This window comes from Benincasa hispida, chromosome 1 (genome assembly GCF_027475165.1).
Source record: "Benincasa hispida cultivar pf3 chromosome 1, pf3_genome.v1.1, whole genome shotgun sequence".
NCBI lineage: Eukaryota > Viridiplantae > Streptophyta > Magnoliopsida > Cucurbitales > Cucurbitaceae > Benincasa > Benincasa hispida.
The window spans coordinates 34,804,270-34,816,491 of NC_143478.1; the positions used below are offsets into that span (position 1 = coordinate 34,804,270).

The window sequence follows — 12,222 nt, forward strand, 5'->3', positions numbered from 1 at the left end:
ACACAAAAAATAATAATAATAATAATAATAAAATAAAATAAAAGTTAAAAATCTATCAAATACATTTTAAAATTTGGAGACCTATTTGGCATAAAATTAAGAGTTCAGAAACCAAATACACAAGCTTAAAAATTCACACTAAACTTGAAATTTTACCTATATTAAGACATCTACTAAATTTGTAAGGTCAATAAGTTCAATGGAAAAGAGAACCACCTCGTTTCCAAAACAAAAGTAAATATACCTATAAATATGCAACGACAGGTCCAAGCTGATCAATTTAAAGGCTTTTTTGCCATTACTATCAACTCTGTAAGAGAACAGAGGCACAAAGTCTCCAATTTACAATGAAACGAAACATTCTTTTTGGGATCTAAACTAACCAATACACCATCTCTCAATATGAAGTTTGGGTCAATCCCCATTTGAGAATAAGAAGAGGGCTTTGCTTTTTCACTTAAACTTTCGTTCTCACTGTGACAAATACATTCCACTCCCTTAAATACCATGTCTCTTGAACTTTCGCAATCACAAGTTCTCATGTCGGAGGATTTAAACCTGTCATTTCCTCCCGTTTGTCTATCGTTAAATATGGGAGTGTTGTTTCCATCAAGAAATATCCGTCGTACTGCTGCAAGAAGGTCGACTGAAAGTGCCACAACAATATCATGAACATCCTCCACAGTCCAATTATTCTGATTTGATTCCAATTCATTACGAAGAATATTTTTTGTCATGCTGTAGAGGACGTTTAAACAACCAGTGCAGCACCGAATAGAGCATACTAGTGCAGAGTTGGTAGAGAGGCCAGTTCTGCTCGGAGACGAGTGAGCATTCACTTCACGGTCATTTGTATCGGGCTTACTATCTTCATGTTTGCAACCGTTTTCTAAGGTGGAACAACCTCCATTGTCAATGCTGCCGGGTTTTGTGCAGCTATGAATCTTGTCACCACGTAACTCACTTGAATTTTGATGATGTTCTAAATTAGCAATCGATTCTATTCCCAAATTTAATGGCGTTTTAACCAATGTGCCATTTCTATCGTTGTCCAAATCATCTGATCCAGGTATTGTTGTCTCACTGTGCTTCAATGGAACATTATCAGCTAACTGATCGTCAACAGGAGCAGCAGCATTGTCATGGGACCTGTTGGAGACTGAATTACTGATGCCAAAATTCCTCTCTCCATGTCCTTCTGATACGATTGTTGTATCCTTGGAATTAGAATGATCCAAATCTCCATCTACCAAGGAATCAATAACTACAACTTCCTCCTCAACAGCAGGTTCCTGACAACTGACTTCCGGAATTTCATTTGTAAGAGAGCCTCTGTTGGATATAATGGGTTCGTTTTTCTCACACTGAATCTCATTACCAACAGAAGTGTGATTCTTTGACGCTTCTATTGTTCGAGGGTCATGTTCCAAGCTGAAAGGAATAATTTTTCATTAGATAATAGTGTGCAGATTGAAAATGAAGTAAAAATTACAGTGTTCAACCATAGCAACAGTACCTTTGCAGAGTGAACGCCCAGCTATTAACTACATCTTCCAGATACGCAACTTGTGATAGAAGGCGAAAATATTGATACCGGTCTTTCCCAGAATTAATTTTTGCATTTATCTGTTCAACTAGGAGGTCAAGTACCAATCGCACATCAAAAGAGACTTTCCTTAATGATGTGTAGGCACCTCTGATTGCTGATAAACCAACAGCAAGCAAGCCTCGTACTATACCCGAAATTTCTTTAGATTTTCCATTACTCAAGCTGCTTGATGCTACCTTCTCCAACATGCTCATCGGGCGAATAATACAAGAATTGAACGGCCATCCCTTCCAGGGTCCACTAACATCTGCGTAAGGGCCTTCTTTCAACTTTGATGTCACCCAACAAAGCTCAGCAAAATGGGGGTATCGCAGAATTTGATAGCCAAAAGTAGATATTACTGAAATCAAGTTTGATTTCACTCTCATGGTTCTACTGCCAGGTAGTGGTGCAATTCTAACAGAAGACACATCATGGGACTTCTTTTCTCCATTGTGCTCGCTGGCATTTTCTTTATCTATTTGCTGATTTGCTGCATTACTCTCATTTTGGACAACAGAAATTAGGTTCTTTGTGCATGTAGATGATTTGGTGTGAGACTTTTGGTGAATCAAATGAACAAGCAGTTTCACTATGTCCCTTGATAGTTCTGCAGCAGACTGATTGATTACCATGTCATGGTCAAAAACTCCATCAATCTGCACAGAGAACCTAGGTACTGAATGTTCCGAAGTAGTTGGCCGACAAATTGACAAGTCATTCCTGAAGAACTGCCTAATCTCTTGTGGAAGTAGCAAAAATGGAACTTCTGATGTGGCCTTTCCATAATTAAAACCATCAAAGTCAATAGAATTTATAGTTGTTAGAGAATTAGACAGTATCAGACTATAATATTTCATCTACATGATCATTAGAATGCACCAAATGAACACAAAGTGATAAATTAACTATTCCATACTTCGATCATTCTTAAAGGAATTGGTCATACCACACAGTTTTCAATGGATTCCCTTATCTATTCCAAGTTCCACATATCAGATACGAAGGACCAAGTTAACCACTTATTGGATCACAAGAGGATTGTTCTGTATAAATCAATCACTACATCATAATAAACTCATTCAATAAGCAGATACATACATCCAAAAAATATTTTCACAATCGCCTAATCACATGTTCTCTTAAAAAAATAAAATGACAAATTGCAAAAACCACCTATGAAGTATGGTGGTAGTTGCAATTACACCCTTAAACTTTCAATAGTAAAAATTGAACCCTTAAACTTCTGCAAGTGTTAAAATTGGCCCCTCAGACTTATAATAATTGTAGAAATTAAACTCATAAATGATAAAATTGAACCCTCAAGCTTGTACAACTGTTATAATTTATATAATTATGTAAGTTTGAAGGATCTAATTTGACCAATTTTAACGCTTATATAAGTTTGAGGATTAAATTTTTTAAAATTGAAAATTTAAGGGTATAATTGTAACTACCACCATACTTTAGGGGTGGTTTTTGCAATTTACCCAAAATATAACAACTACATAAGATAAATTGGGCTAAACTGTAAATGTCTATTAAGAATAAAGACCATTCAAGTTTCAATCATTACATGCATAATACACCATCTTTTAACCACCTTAAGAGGTTAAAGCTTACAAACATCTGAAGCGTATGGGTAATTACAACCCTTCGACATCATCAATACTCTTAATCATATCAACCAATACCCATTTTGTTTTCTTTGCACCATATTTTTGGATCTGCCTCCTTTCAATGATTCCAATATCAACAAATAGGGAAATATCTTCCAAAATTATGAGAGAGAAACGAATCCAGTATTAAACCTAAGGGAATCTACAGGAACAAGGAGCCTCAATGGCTCCACTTTTTAGCACTATATTTTCAGTTTTTCAGGTTAATAGGGAATAAAATAGACAGCCAAAGAGCCATTACATGATCTATTGAGAAATACTTTGACTAGCTGGGTGATTTTTCATTGTTATTAATTTTTTCTACTAACTCTAGCCAGGCTTCAAGTTGACTATTATGGGTGTTCAAAAAGCTGATGACCCGAAAAAAACCAATCCAACCCATGCAGTTTGGGTTGGGTTGGGTTCAAATAATTAAAAATTTTATGGATTGGGTTGGTTCATGGGTCACTTAAAATAACCCAAACCAAGCCAGATCAACCGAACTTATTATTAACTTTCAAATGTTTTTTTTTTTTTTTTTGCTTATGATACAATTAGATATACATATATTTATATGATACAATTAGATATACATATATTTATTTTTGTTTTATTTAATTTCATTAGTTTTTTGGATAATTTATTCTCCAACAACTCTTAAAAATAGTTTTTTTAACACTTTGGAAAGAGAATTTACATTATATAAATCGAAATTGACTTGTTAATCATAATTTAATATATGAAAATAGTTTAATCAAATTTTTACATATTAATTTTAGAAAAAAAAATTAAATAAATGACCCGAGTAACACGAACCAACCCACCCTAAATGTTTCAGAGTTGGGTTGGGTTGGGTTCATTTTTTAATGAAGGTTATTTAAGTTGAAGAAATTTATAACCCTAATAATTGGGTTGGATCTAAAAAGTACTTCAACCCAACTCAACCCAACTCAACCCAACCCACAAATACCCAAGGAATACCAATCATCTCTTCCAACTTGTGCATAGATTTTGCCTTGCTAATACATTCTCCTTCTAAACAAACACTAACGGGATGCAAAGTGAAGTGCCTTAGAAATTACAGTGGAAACTGGTAAAAGTACAACATGGCACGGTAGGTAATCTCAAATAAGAAACCGTAAAGAAAGAACATACCAAAATCATCGAGGGTGTAGATAGCGATTCAACTTGCTCAACGAAAGAACTCCAAGCATATGAAGAACTAGAAAGAGATTCATCTTGAAGTCCAGTCCTCTCTGTTGATTTGCTTTGGTCTGAATAACGATGGTTTTCTCTTCCACCAAGGTGACCGTCATCTTTGACAATAATTCCATCCTCGGGATACTGATCCCCATTCGGATAAAAACCACACTCCTCAGATGTTTGACTTTGTGTCTCAATAGCCCACAAGTCAATTCTTGGCATGAACACCAGACACGACCCCATGCTAGAGCAATTCACTGTAGTGTAAATAATTTTTAAAAATCATAGGCAGCCAAAGTAATGCACATATTAACCAAATACTACAAACCACATCATGTTATGCATCAAAGTTCGCACCATCAATGTCATGACAAGTAACCTCTGACGGGAAAATAGGCAGAACATCGGTCGGTACGATGCAACATCTTTCACTTACATTCTTACCAGAAAAAACATCTTTCATTTACATTCTTAGCCCCAAAAATAAAATAAAATAAATCTCATTCACATTATTACCAAAAAAAACACCTTTCATTACATTCTGTACTAACTCCTAGTCCTATTTTCCTTCAGGGACAGAAAACCACGGTAGATCTTTTTCACTAAAATATTTATATATATATTAGAAGTTCAAGAATTCCATGTAATCTTTTTTTTCTTTTGGAAAGAGAAACTGAATTTCATTGATGAATGAAATGAAAAAGAAAATAAACTCCCATCACCAAAAGACCAAAACAACAATAGACTGTTGATTCCTTTCCTCCTCTAAATCAATATGTTATTCAGCAGCCTTGCAAAGAATATTACAGATGGGTACATAACAAACTTCCCAACTCTGTACATTAGAAATTAATATGACAACATTTTCTTTTTTTGGTATAGAAACAACTTTCATTGAGAAAGAAATAAAAGAGCAATTAATATGACAACATAAAACACGTATAAAGAATGAAGAACTTACATAATATTTGTGATATGCCTTGCACCAAATCACCATGACCTTCTTGTAAAATTGTAGCTATATCAACCTTTCGGATTTCAACATGTTGGATATAACAGTGAAGAAGACAAGAAGCAAGATGCCTTGGTCCAGATCTGGGATTCCCAGCAATCAAAATACGAAAGCCAGACTTATTTCCCAAGGTAAATGATGTCTGCTCTACCATGGTAGTGGGTGGGCCACTACGATGACCTACATTTTCAAACTTGGAACTTTCATTGCTCGTGTCATTGTTGAGAACAACAGAACCACCAAAAGTAGAATCCTCCAGTAACACTCCAGAACCCTGCAGCTTTGTCTCTATCTCATTTGCAATATCTGCCTCTTGAACAAAATCACGAACATGCGACCACCAGCAACTGGTGACAATTCTCCTTCCATCCAAAGCACTAACAATCACACTTTTAATTAAAGTTGCAGCTTTAAAAAGATTAGTCGGCAACCTGATGCGTTCATCAAGATAAAGGGAAAGAAGTAAAGTTGACAGTGGTCGAAGCAGACAAGGAATGAGATGGAGGGGAAGAGGAGAGGATGCCACATCATTAGCAGCCATCCCTGCTTCTCTACGCGAGCATGGAGGTGGAGAATATAATAAAGCTTCTAACCAATCTCGCTCCTCCACTAAAATGGACGGTAGAGGAGGACGGTTATCTCTTGAAACTTGTTCCCCAGAAGCTGACAGAACTTCTTTAAGAGGAAAATTTCTTTTCAAAGCACTCATGGCAGCTTGGGTACAGAGAGCCTGAAGATCAGCACCAGCAAAGCCTGCAGTTCTTCTAGCAATCCACTGGAGCAAGGGTCCATCAACCGGCTTGGGCCACTTTTGAGTGTGAAGGGAGAGAATAGCAGCCCTATCCTCAACCGATGGCAAAGGAAAATAAATCTCCCGGTCAAATCTCCCAGGCCGCCTTAAAGCTGGATCAACTGCCTCAGGGCGGTTTGTGGCACCAATAACTACAACACACCCTCGAGATTTTAGACCATCTAATAGAGCAAGCAATGTAGACACAACTGAATTATGTGTTTGATCCTGCTGCCTTGTACGACAAGGTGCCAACCCATCTATCTCATCAAAAAATATAATAGAAGGTTGGCATCTCTCTGCAACTTGAAATAGAAGTCTTAACTGACGTTCTGCATCACCAACATATTTCCCTAAGCAATCGGCTCCTTTACGAGCAAAATATGCTATCCGTTTATCACCACGAGCACAAGAACCTATCAATGCTCGAACAACATGTGTTTTACCAGTTCCAGGATATCCATGCAAAAGAACGCCTCTAGGAGGTGTAATCCCAAAGCGATCAAAAAGCTCAGGATACAAGAGTGGTAAGAATACTACTTCTTTCATACATTGGATGACACCTTGAAGCCCAGCAACTGACTCCCAACCATGAAATAAGTTCTCTCCTTCAGAGTTTGACCCACCGATATATACAGGTGCAATTCTTACCAAATCTCGATGAAGTCTCTTACTCTCTCTTTTCAAAAACTCTTCATCCTCCCCACAGTTCTCCAACCACTTTTCTTCAGCCTCAATATCCCTTCGCCAAGCATCATTTGACTGCTTTTTTATTTCCAATTTCATTTTCTTGGCCTTTAATCTCTTTATACGAGCTAAATATTGATTACCATGAGGTTGGAAGATGTGGCGATGATCTGTGCAAGCTATGAGAAATTTGCGGTGATCAAATATGCAACCATTAGCACGTGCACAAGGCTGAAGAACAACAAAATAATAAGAGGAAAAAAATATATTAAAGAATTGTACATCCAGTGATGCATATAAGAAGCCTAAGCCAGGGGAGGGGGGATTGATAGACAGACCAAGTGGTAAGTTTTTGGGCATCGATCAACACGACATCCAATGGTTGCGCCAGGTCTCCCACACCGAGTGCACTTTAATGCTCTTCCCCTGCAAAGAGCAGCCCTTACATTTTTCAAGCATCCCAATCCAGCAAAATAAACCTACAAATATGTTTGGGTCATATTAAAATTGATATCCGAAAAAAGTCTCTAAAAGAATTATAAAGGTTATTAGCCTCCAGAAGAAAGAGCAACTAACAAAGCAAAAGATCACTTAAGAAGAGAAACTATCAACTAGGTTTGATCAATTTTGTCACCCCATATTCTTTTGGCACAGTTGAAAACTAAGAAGCACAATCACTACAATTCGGATAACATGCTATGATAATGCTAGTGTTTGACATATATCAAATACTTGTTGGGACAATAGACATGTGTTGGACAAATAGACACTAACTATACAATGTGAATACAATTCTAACACTAACTAGACGCATATCAAATACTTTTTAGGCATAATAAACAGATAAGATTTAAAAGAATGAAGATTCAATTTGGTTGGATTTCAACGATGTTTGGGTTAAATGAAGGAGCTAGTTAAGAAAAGACCCAACTGGACATGCATATCAAAAAAGGTTCAGTTTTTCAGCTTCATGGGTTCTTTTCCGCCCTTAAAAACCTACCGGGCATCCCTAAGTGAAGTAAGGAGCATCTTTTAAAAAGTTGAAAACACATTTATTTTTTAGAAGACGAACGAATTTTGTCATAACATATGAACAGAAAATGATAATTACTTTGATGCCTGGGAGATGATGGATGGGAAGTAAACATTAAACCAATCGTAATTTGTAGAAGAATGAGTAGAGAATATGTTACACACTAAACAACTTGAAGATAGCTTTTCTCTTCACGACTCTAGAAAAGGTGTCAAAAAGGTGACTAAAAAGAGCCCAAGCCAAGCACCTGTTGCTACAGTCAACAAGTAGGTGCAGGGCCTCCATCTCCTACTCGCCTTCAAAACAAGGTCTTAAAGTCAGGGAAAAGATGGGATAAGAGAGTGAGCTTCTTCTGGCCAATTTTCTATTACAAATCAATCACTTTGTCACTATATGATAGGATGTTAAAAAAGTTACTACCACTGGGTGAAAAGTTTTCTTTAACAGTTTCAATGACTTTGCTCTTTGGAGATGTGCCATTCTGAGTCCCAGTCCATATTATTGAGTAGTTAGCATTGATTTTCATCAGAAGGCTAGAATTATCAGTGAGGCAATGATCTTTGTAGGTAGAGGAGGAAAGAATAGAAAAATTATAGAGACCTTAAAGAGGCATGGGAGTTCATATGCAATATGCATTTGAATATAGAGAAAGGCCTAAAAGAGGGATGGGAGACTGGCTCATTTAGTTGCCCTTTGGCTTTTCAGATCAAAGAAATCTGTAACTATCCTACAATGACAGTAAGGAGAGCACCAAAGGACAGCATTACACCTGGTTAATAACTTAAATATCAACAGACAGGAGTTCATATACAATATGCATTAGAATATGACCAAATAATATGAAAATAAACAAATCCAAATTCATAATTTCTTTTTCGGATAAGAAAGAATTCCATTGATAGGTAGTAAGAAATTACAAAAGGGGAGAACATGATAATTAATAAAGATTTTTACGAGATAAAACTATTATTACTAATTCAGAAACTGTCTAAATGAATTAAGTAACAAAAATAAAATCAGTCAATTGCATATCAAAAAAGAAACCATAATAATAAAATCACTCGGTTCAGTAAAACTCAGTGGTTCCAGGTTAGAAGGCACACCTCGGGGCTCCAAACTGCACAGTGTTGATGGACCCATATTCCAGCAATGCCATAACGATCATTAATAGGACCTAAGAGGCGTCCAAGCCATCCAGGTTCATCGCCAAAACCATCCCACTTGTCATAATTTGGTTCCTCTGAAGCTGAAGAGCCACTACAAGCTTCATGTTCACTCTCACCCGAATCCTGAACCAACTTCTTGGGAGGTTTACCATCAATTCCTCCTCCACACAATCCACACCTTCTGCCCTCTTTAATGCGAGCCTTACCCAACATACCTGAGGAACTGTCTGTAAACTTCTTAAAATTTAAATCACCACCATGTTGCCTAGACTTTTCAGCAAACTTGCCCAAATCATCAGCTTTCTCATTGCAAGACCTTCCACCTACCACTTCATTTGTTGAAAAAATAGCAGCTTCTACATCGTGAATTTCATTTACACCTTCATTTAGCCGTGTTAATTCTTCCACCTGTATCTCACCATTGTTTGCATTCTTTATCACATTGGCTGGTTCTTCATTATGATCACCACTACAAGCCTCATCTACGTGCAAAGAACTTGAAGTTTCCTGGTCCAATTTTTCAACAACCTGAGGAATAACATCATCCACTGCTTTTACATTTTCGTCATCCATTTCATTTTCCAAAGGCAAAACGCCCTCCCCTCTCTCATTCTTTGCAGTCATGACTTCTTTGCCCTCCACCACCTTCTCCTCTTCCCCTTCTTCTTCTTCTTCTTCTTCTTCTTCTTCTTCTTCTTCTTCCTCTTCTCCTTCTTCTTCTTCTTCTCCTTCTTCTTCTTCTTCATCTTCTTCTTCTTCTTCTTCTACTTCTTCTTCCTCCTCCTCATCTTCATTATTGATTGACAACATGTCTTCCCTGCAACAATCATCCTTATGTTGAGGAGACGACTTCACCTCCTTTTCGATTTTAATCCAATCGCTTGTCACTCCGAACCTCCTCCCTGATCTGTTAGACCCTCCAACCATAGATTCCCCGTATTCCATTCTCCCTTTTCCCTCGTCCAAAACCATCCTCATTCCACTACTTCTTACTTTCACATCAATAATTTCATCAAAAAGTTTCCTTTTCCTGCTTGTCCGAGTGCCTTTCTCCACTCTAATCCCCAAATTTCTGTTCCTTGATCTCAACCTTGATCTCCAATTCCCCTGCGTCTCATCATTCAAATCATCTCTCAACTGAGGCAGAGTGCTAGCACTCGTTTTAACACCCAAAGTTCCATTCCCATGAACCATCCGCCGCTTCTTCCTTGGCATAGGGGAAGCATCAAGCAAGACTGGGGCCCGACGAACACGGCTGCTCCGCCGAAGCCCAAGGTCAGGCTCCACAGTCGCCAACCTACTGACATTCTCATTCACATCGCCATGGTTTCGACTATACTCTTTCTCGCATATGGCATCAAGCCTCTTGTGCTTCTTCTTAAGCCTAGACCCAGACCGATTGCCACTCTGCTTCAATGACGACGAAACTGATCCCGACGACAATCGCATGACAAAATTTACAAATAAAAACTGATAATGCAAACGTCGTCCTAGACAAATAATCAACCTACACGCACATAAACTTATTATTGGTAACGCAAAACTCGAAGGATCCTCTTCTTCGTCCAATTACACAATCCAGCGAACCAAATATTGAGCATTCAGGCATCGCCACGAAGCAGAAGGGGAAGAAACTCACCAATTGATAACCGATACGGATCTATCTGAAACTAATAACAGAAAGAAGCAAACCCTAGAAATCAGCAACAGGGCTTTCCAACACGTTTCCTGGATTTTCCCCGAGCCGCCATGAACATGAAGATTGAAGGTCGAGCATAAACATTTGTGTTTCAAATTTGTGAGACGATTTTCTTGTTTTCCCTCTCAGAAAGAAAACTTGGAAGTGAAATCTCTCGTATACAGAAAGACTAGGGCGGGCGTGAGCTTATTAGGAACAAACTTCTCGCTCGTTCTTTTTTCCATTTTTTCAACCACGTGATTTCATAGCGCGTGAGAAGTAACCCAGTTTTTCTTGTTAGAAACTATATATAATATAAAGGGTATTCCAAAAATATATTTATATATAGAATTACCATTTTTAAATGGGATATTTTCAAAAAAAAAAAAATAAATAAGGAAAACTATTTAAAAAATTAAAAAAAAAAATTAATCTTCTTTGATGAAGGTTAATAGATGCTATAAACCAATAGAAGTCTACCAGTGTTAATCAGTATTTTTTTTTTACTATTTTTGTAAATAATTTGACATTTTTTTATGTGTAAAAATTTTTCTTTTTAAATTTTATATATATATATATATATTTAAATTATATTTAATATACCTCAAGAACCCCATTGGTTTGTGAGAATTGATAAGGGTTTATGATATCTTATTTGGTACAAGGTTTTTTGCTTAGATACAAGTATGAAAATATTCATCAACATGTCAATATATTCATCGATATATATGTAAATTGAAGGGTTCAACATCAATTTTAAATATCCATAAATATCTCCAGCATCTTTTCTAAATAATCATAAAACATAAAATATGGCATCTGTTTAGTCCAATATGAATAGAAATACTAATACAAATATTTATAGCTTTGTTTGAGAGTAAAAAAAAACTCAATTATTAATTTAAACAATATATTTCGTGACTTACAAAAAATATTTGTCGATATCGATATTTTATCGATATATTTGTTGATATATTCGTAGAATTGAAATTTCCATATCGATATCGATATCGACATCGGTATTTTAATCCTTGGTTAGACATGAAAAATACAATATTCTCATACATCTCTTTTGACATGGATAAAAGGTATTCCATGCCCTTACAAAATAATGAGTTTTCTTTTTTCTTTTCATATTCATTTATTTTTTATGTTGAGTTAATTAATTAAAACTAAATTATATTAATTTACCAAAATAAATTCTATTAATCATTAAGTAGAATAACTTTGTTCAAAAAAGATTATTAAGTAGAATAACTCAATAGTATTTTATTAAAATATATATTTAATTCGGCTTTGAAATGAATGGAATTATTTAATTTACTAAATTTGTTGATTAATTGTAAACAATATATTTAATATATTTAATTAGTTAAATTACATTAGTACAAAATATATTTTTCAATA

At 36.1% G+C, this 12,222-nt stretch overlaps 1 protein-coding gene across 1 annotated transcript; it reads right to left on the minus strand.

The window, feature by feature from the left end:
- Positions 1-272: 272 nt before the first annotated feature.
- LOC120086038 (P-loop containing nucleoside triphosphate hydrolases superfamily protein) lies at positions 273-11,076 on the minus strand. The gene is made up of 6 exons (XM_039042458.2): positions 9,075-11,076; positions 7,277-7,417; positions 5,411-7,169; positions 4,402-4,706; positions 1,517-2,367; positions 273-1,431 (listed from the first exon to the last, which is right to left on the minus strand). Exons 1-6 carry the CDS (start codon positions 10,584-10,586, stop codon positions 276-278), a joined length of 5,724 nt encoding a protein of 1,907 aa, XP_038898386.2. The 5' UTR covers positions 10,587-11,076; the 3' UTR covers positions 273-275.
- Positions 11,077-12,222: the final 1,146 nt, after the last annotated feature.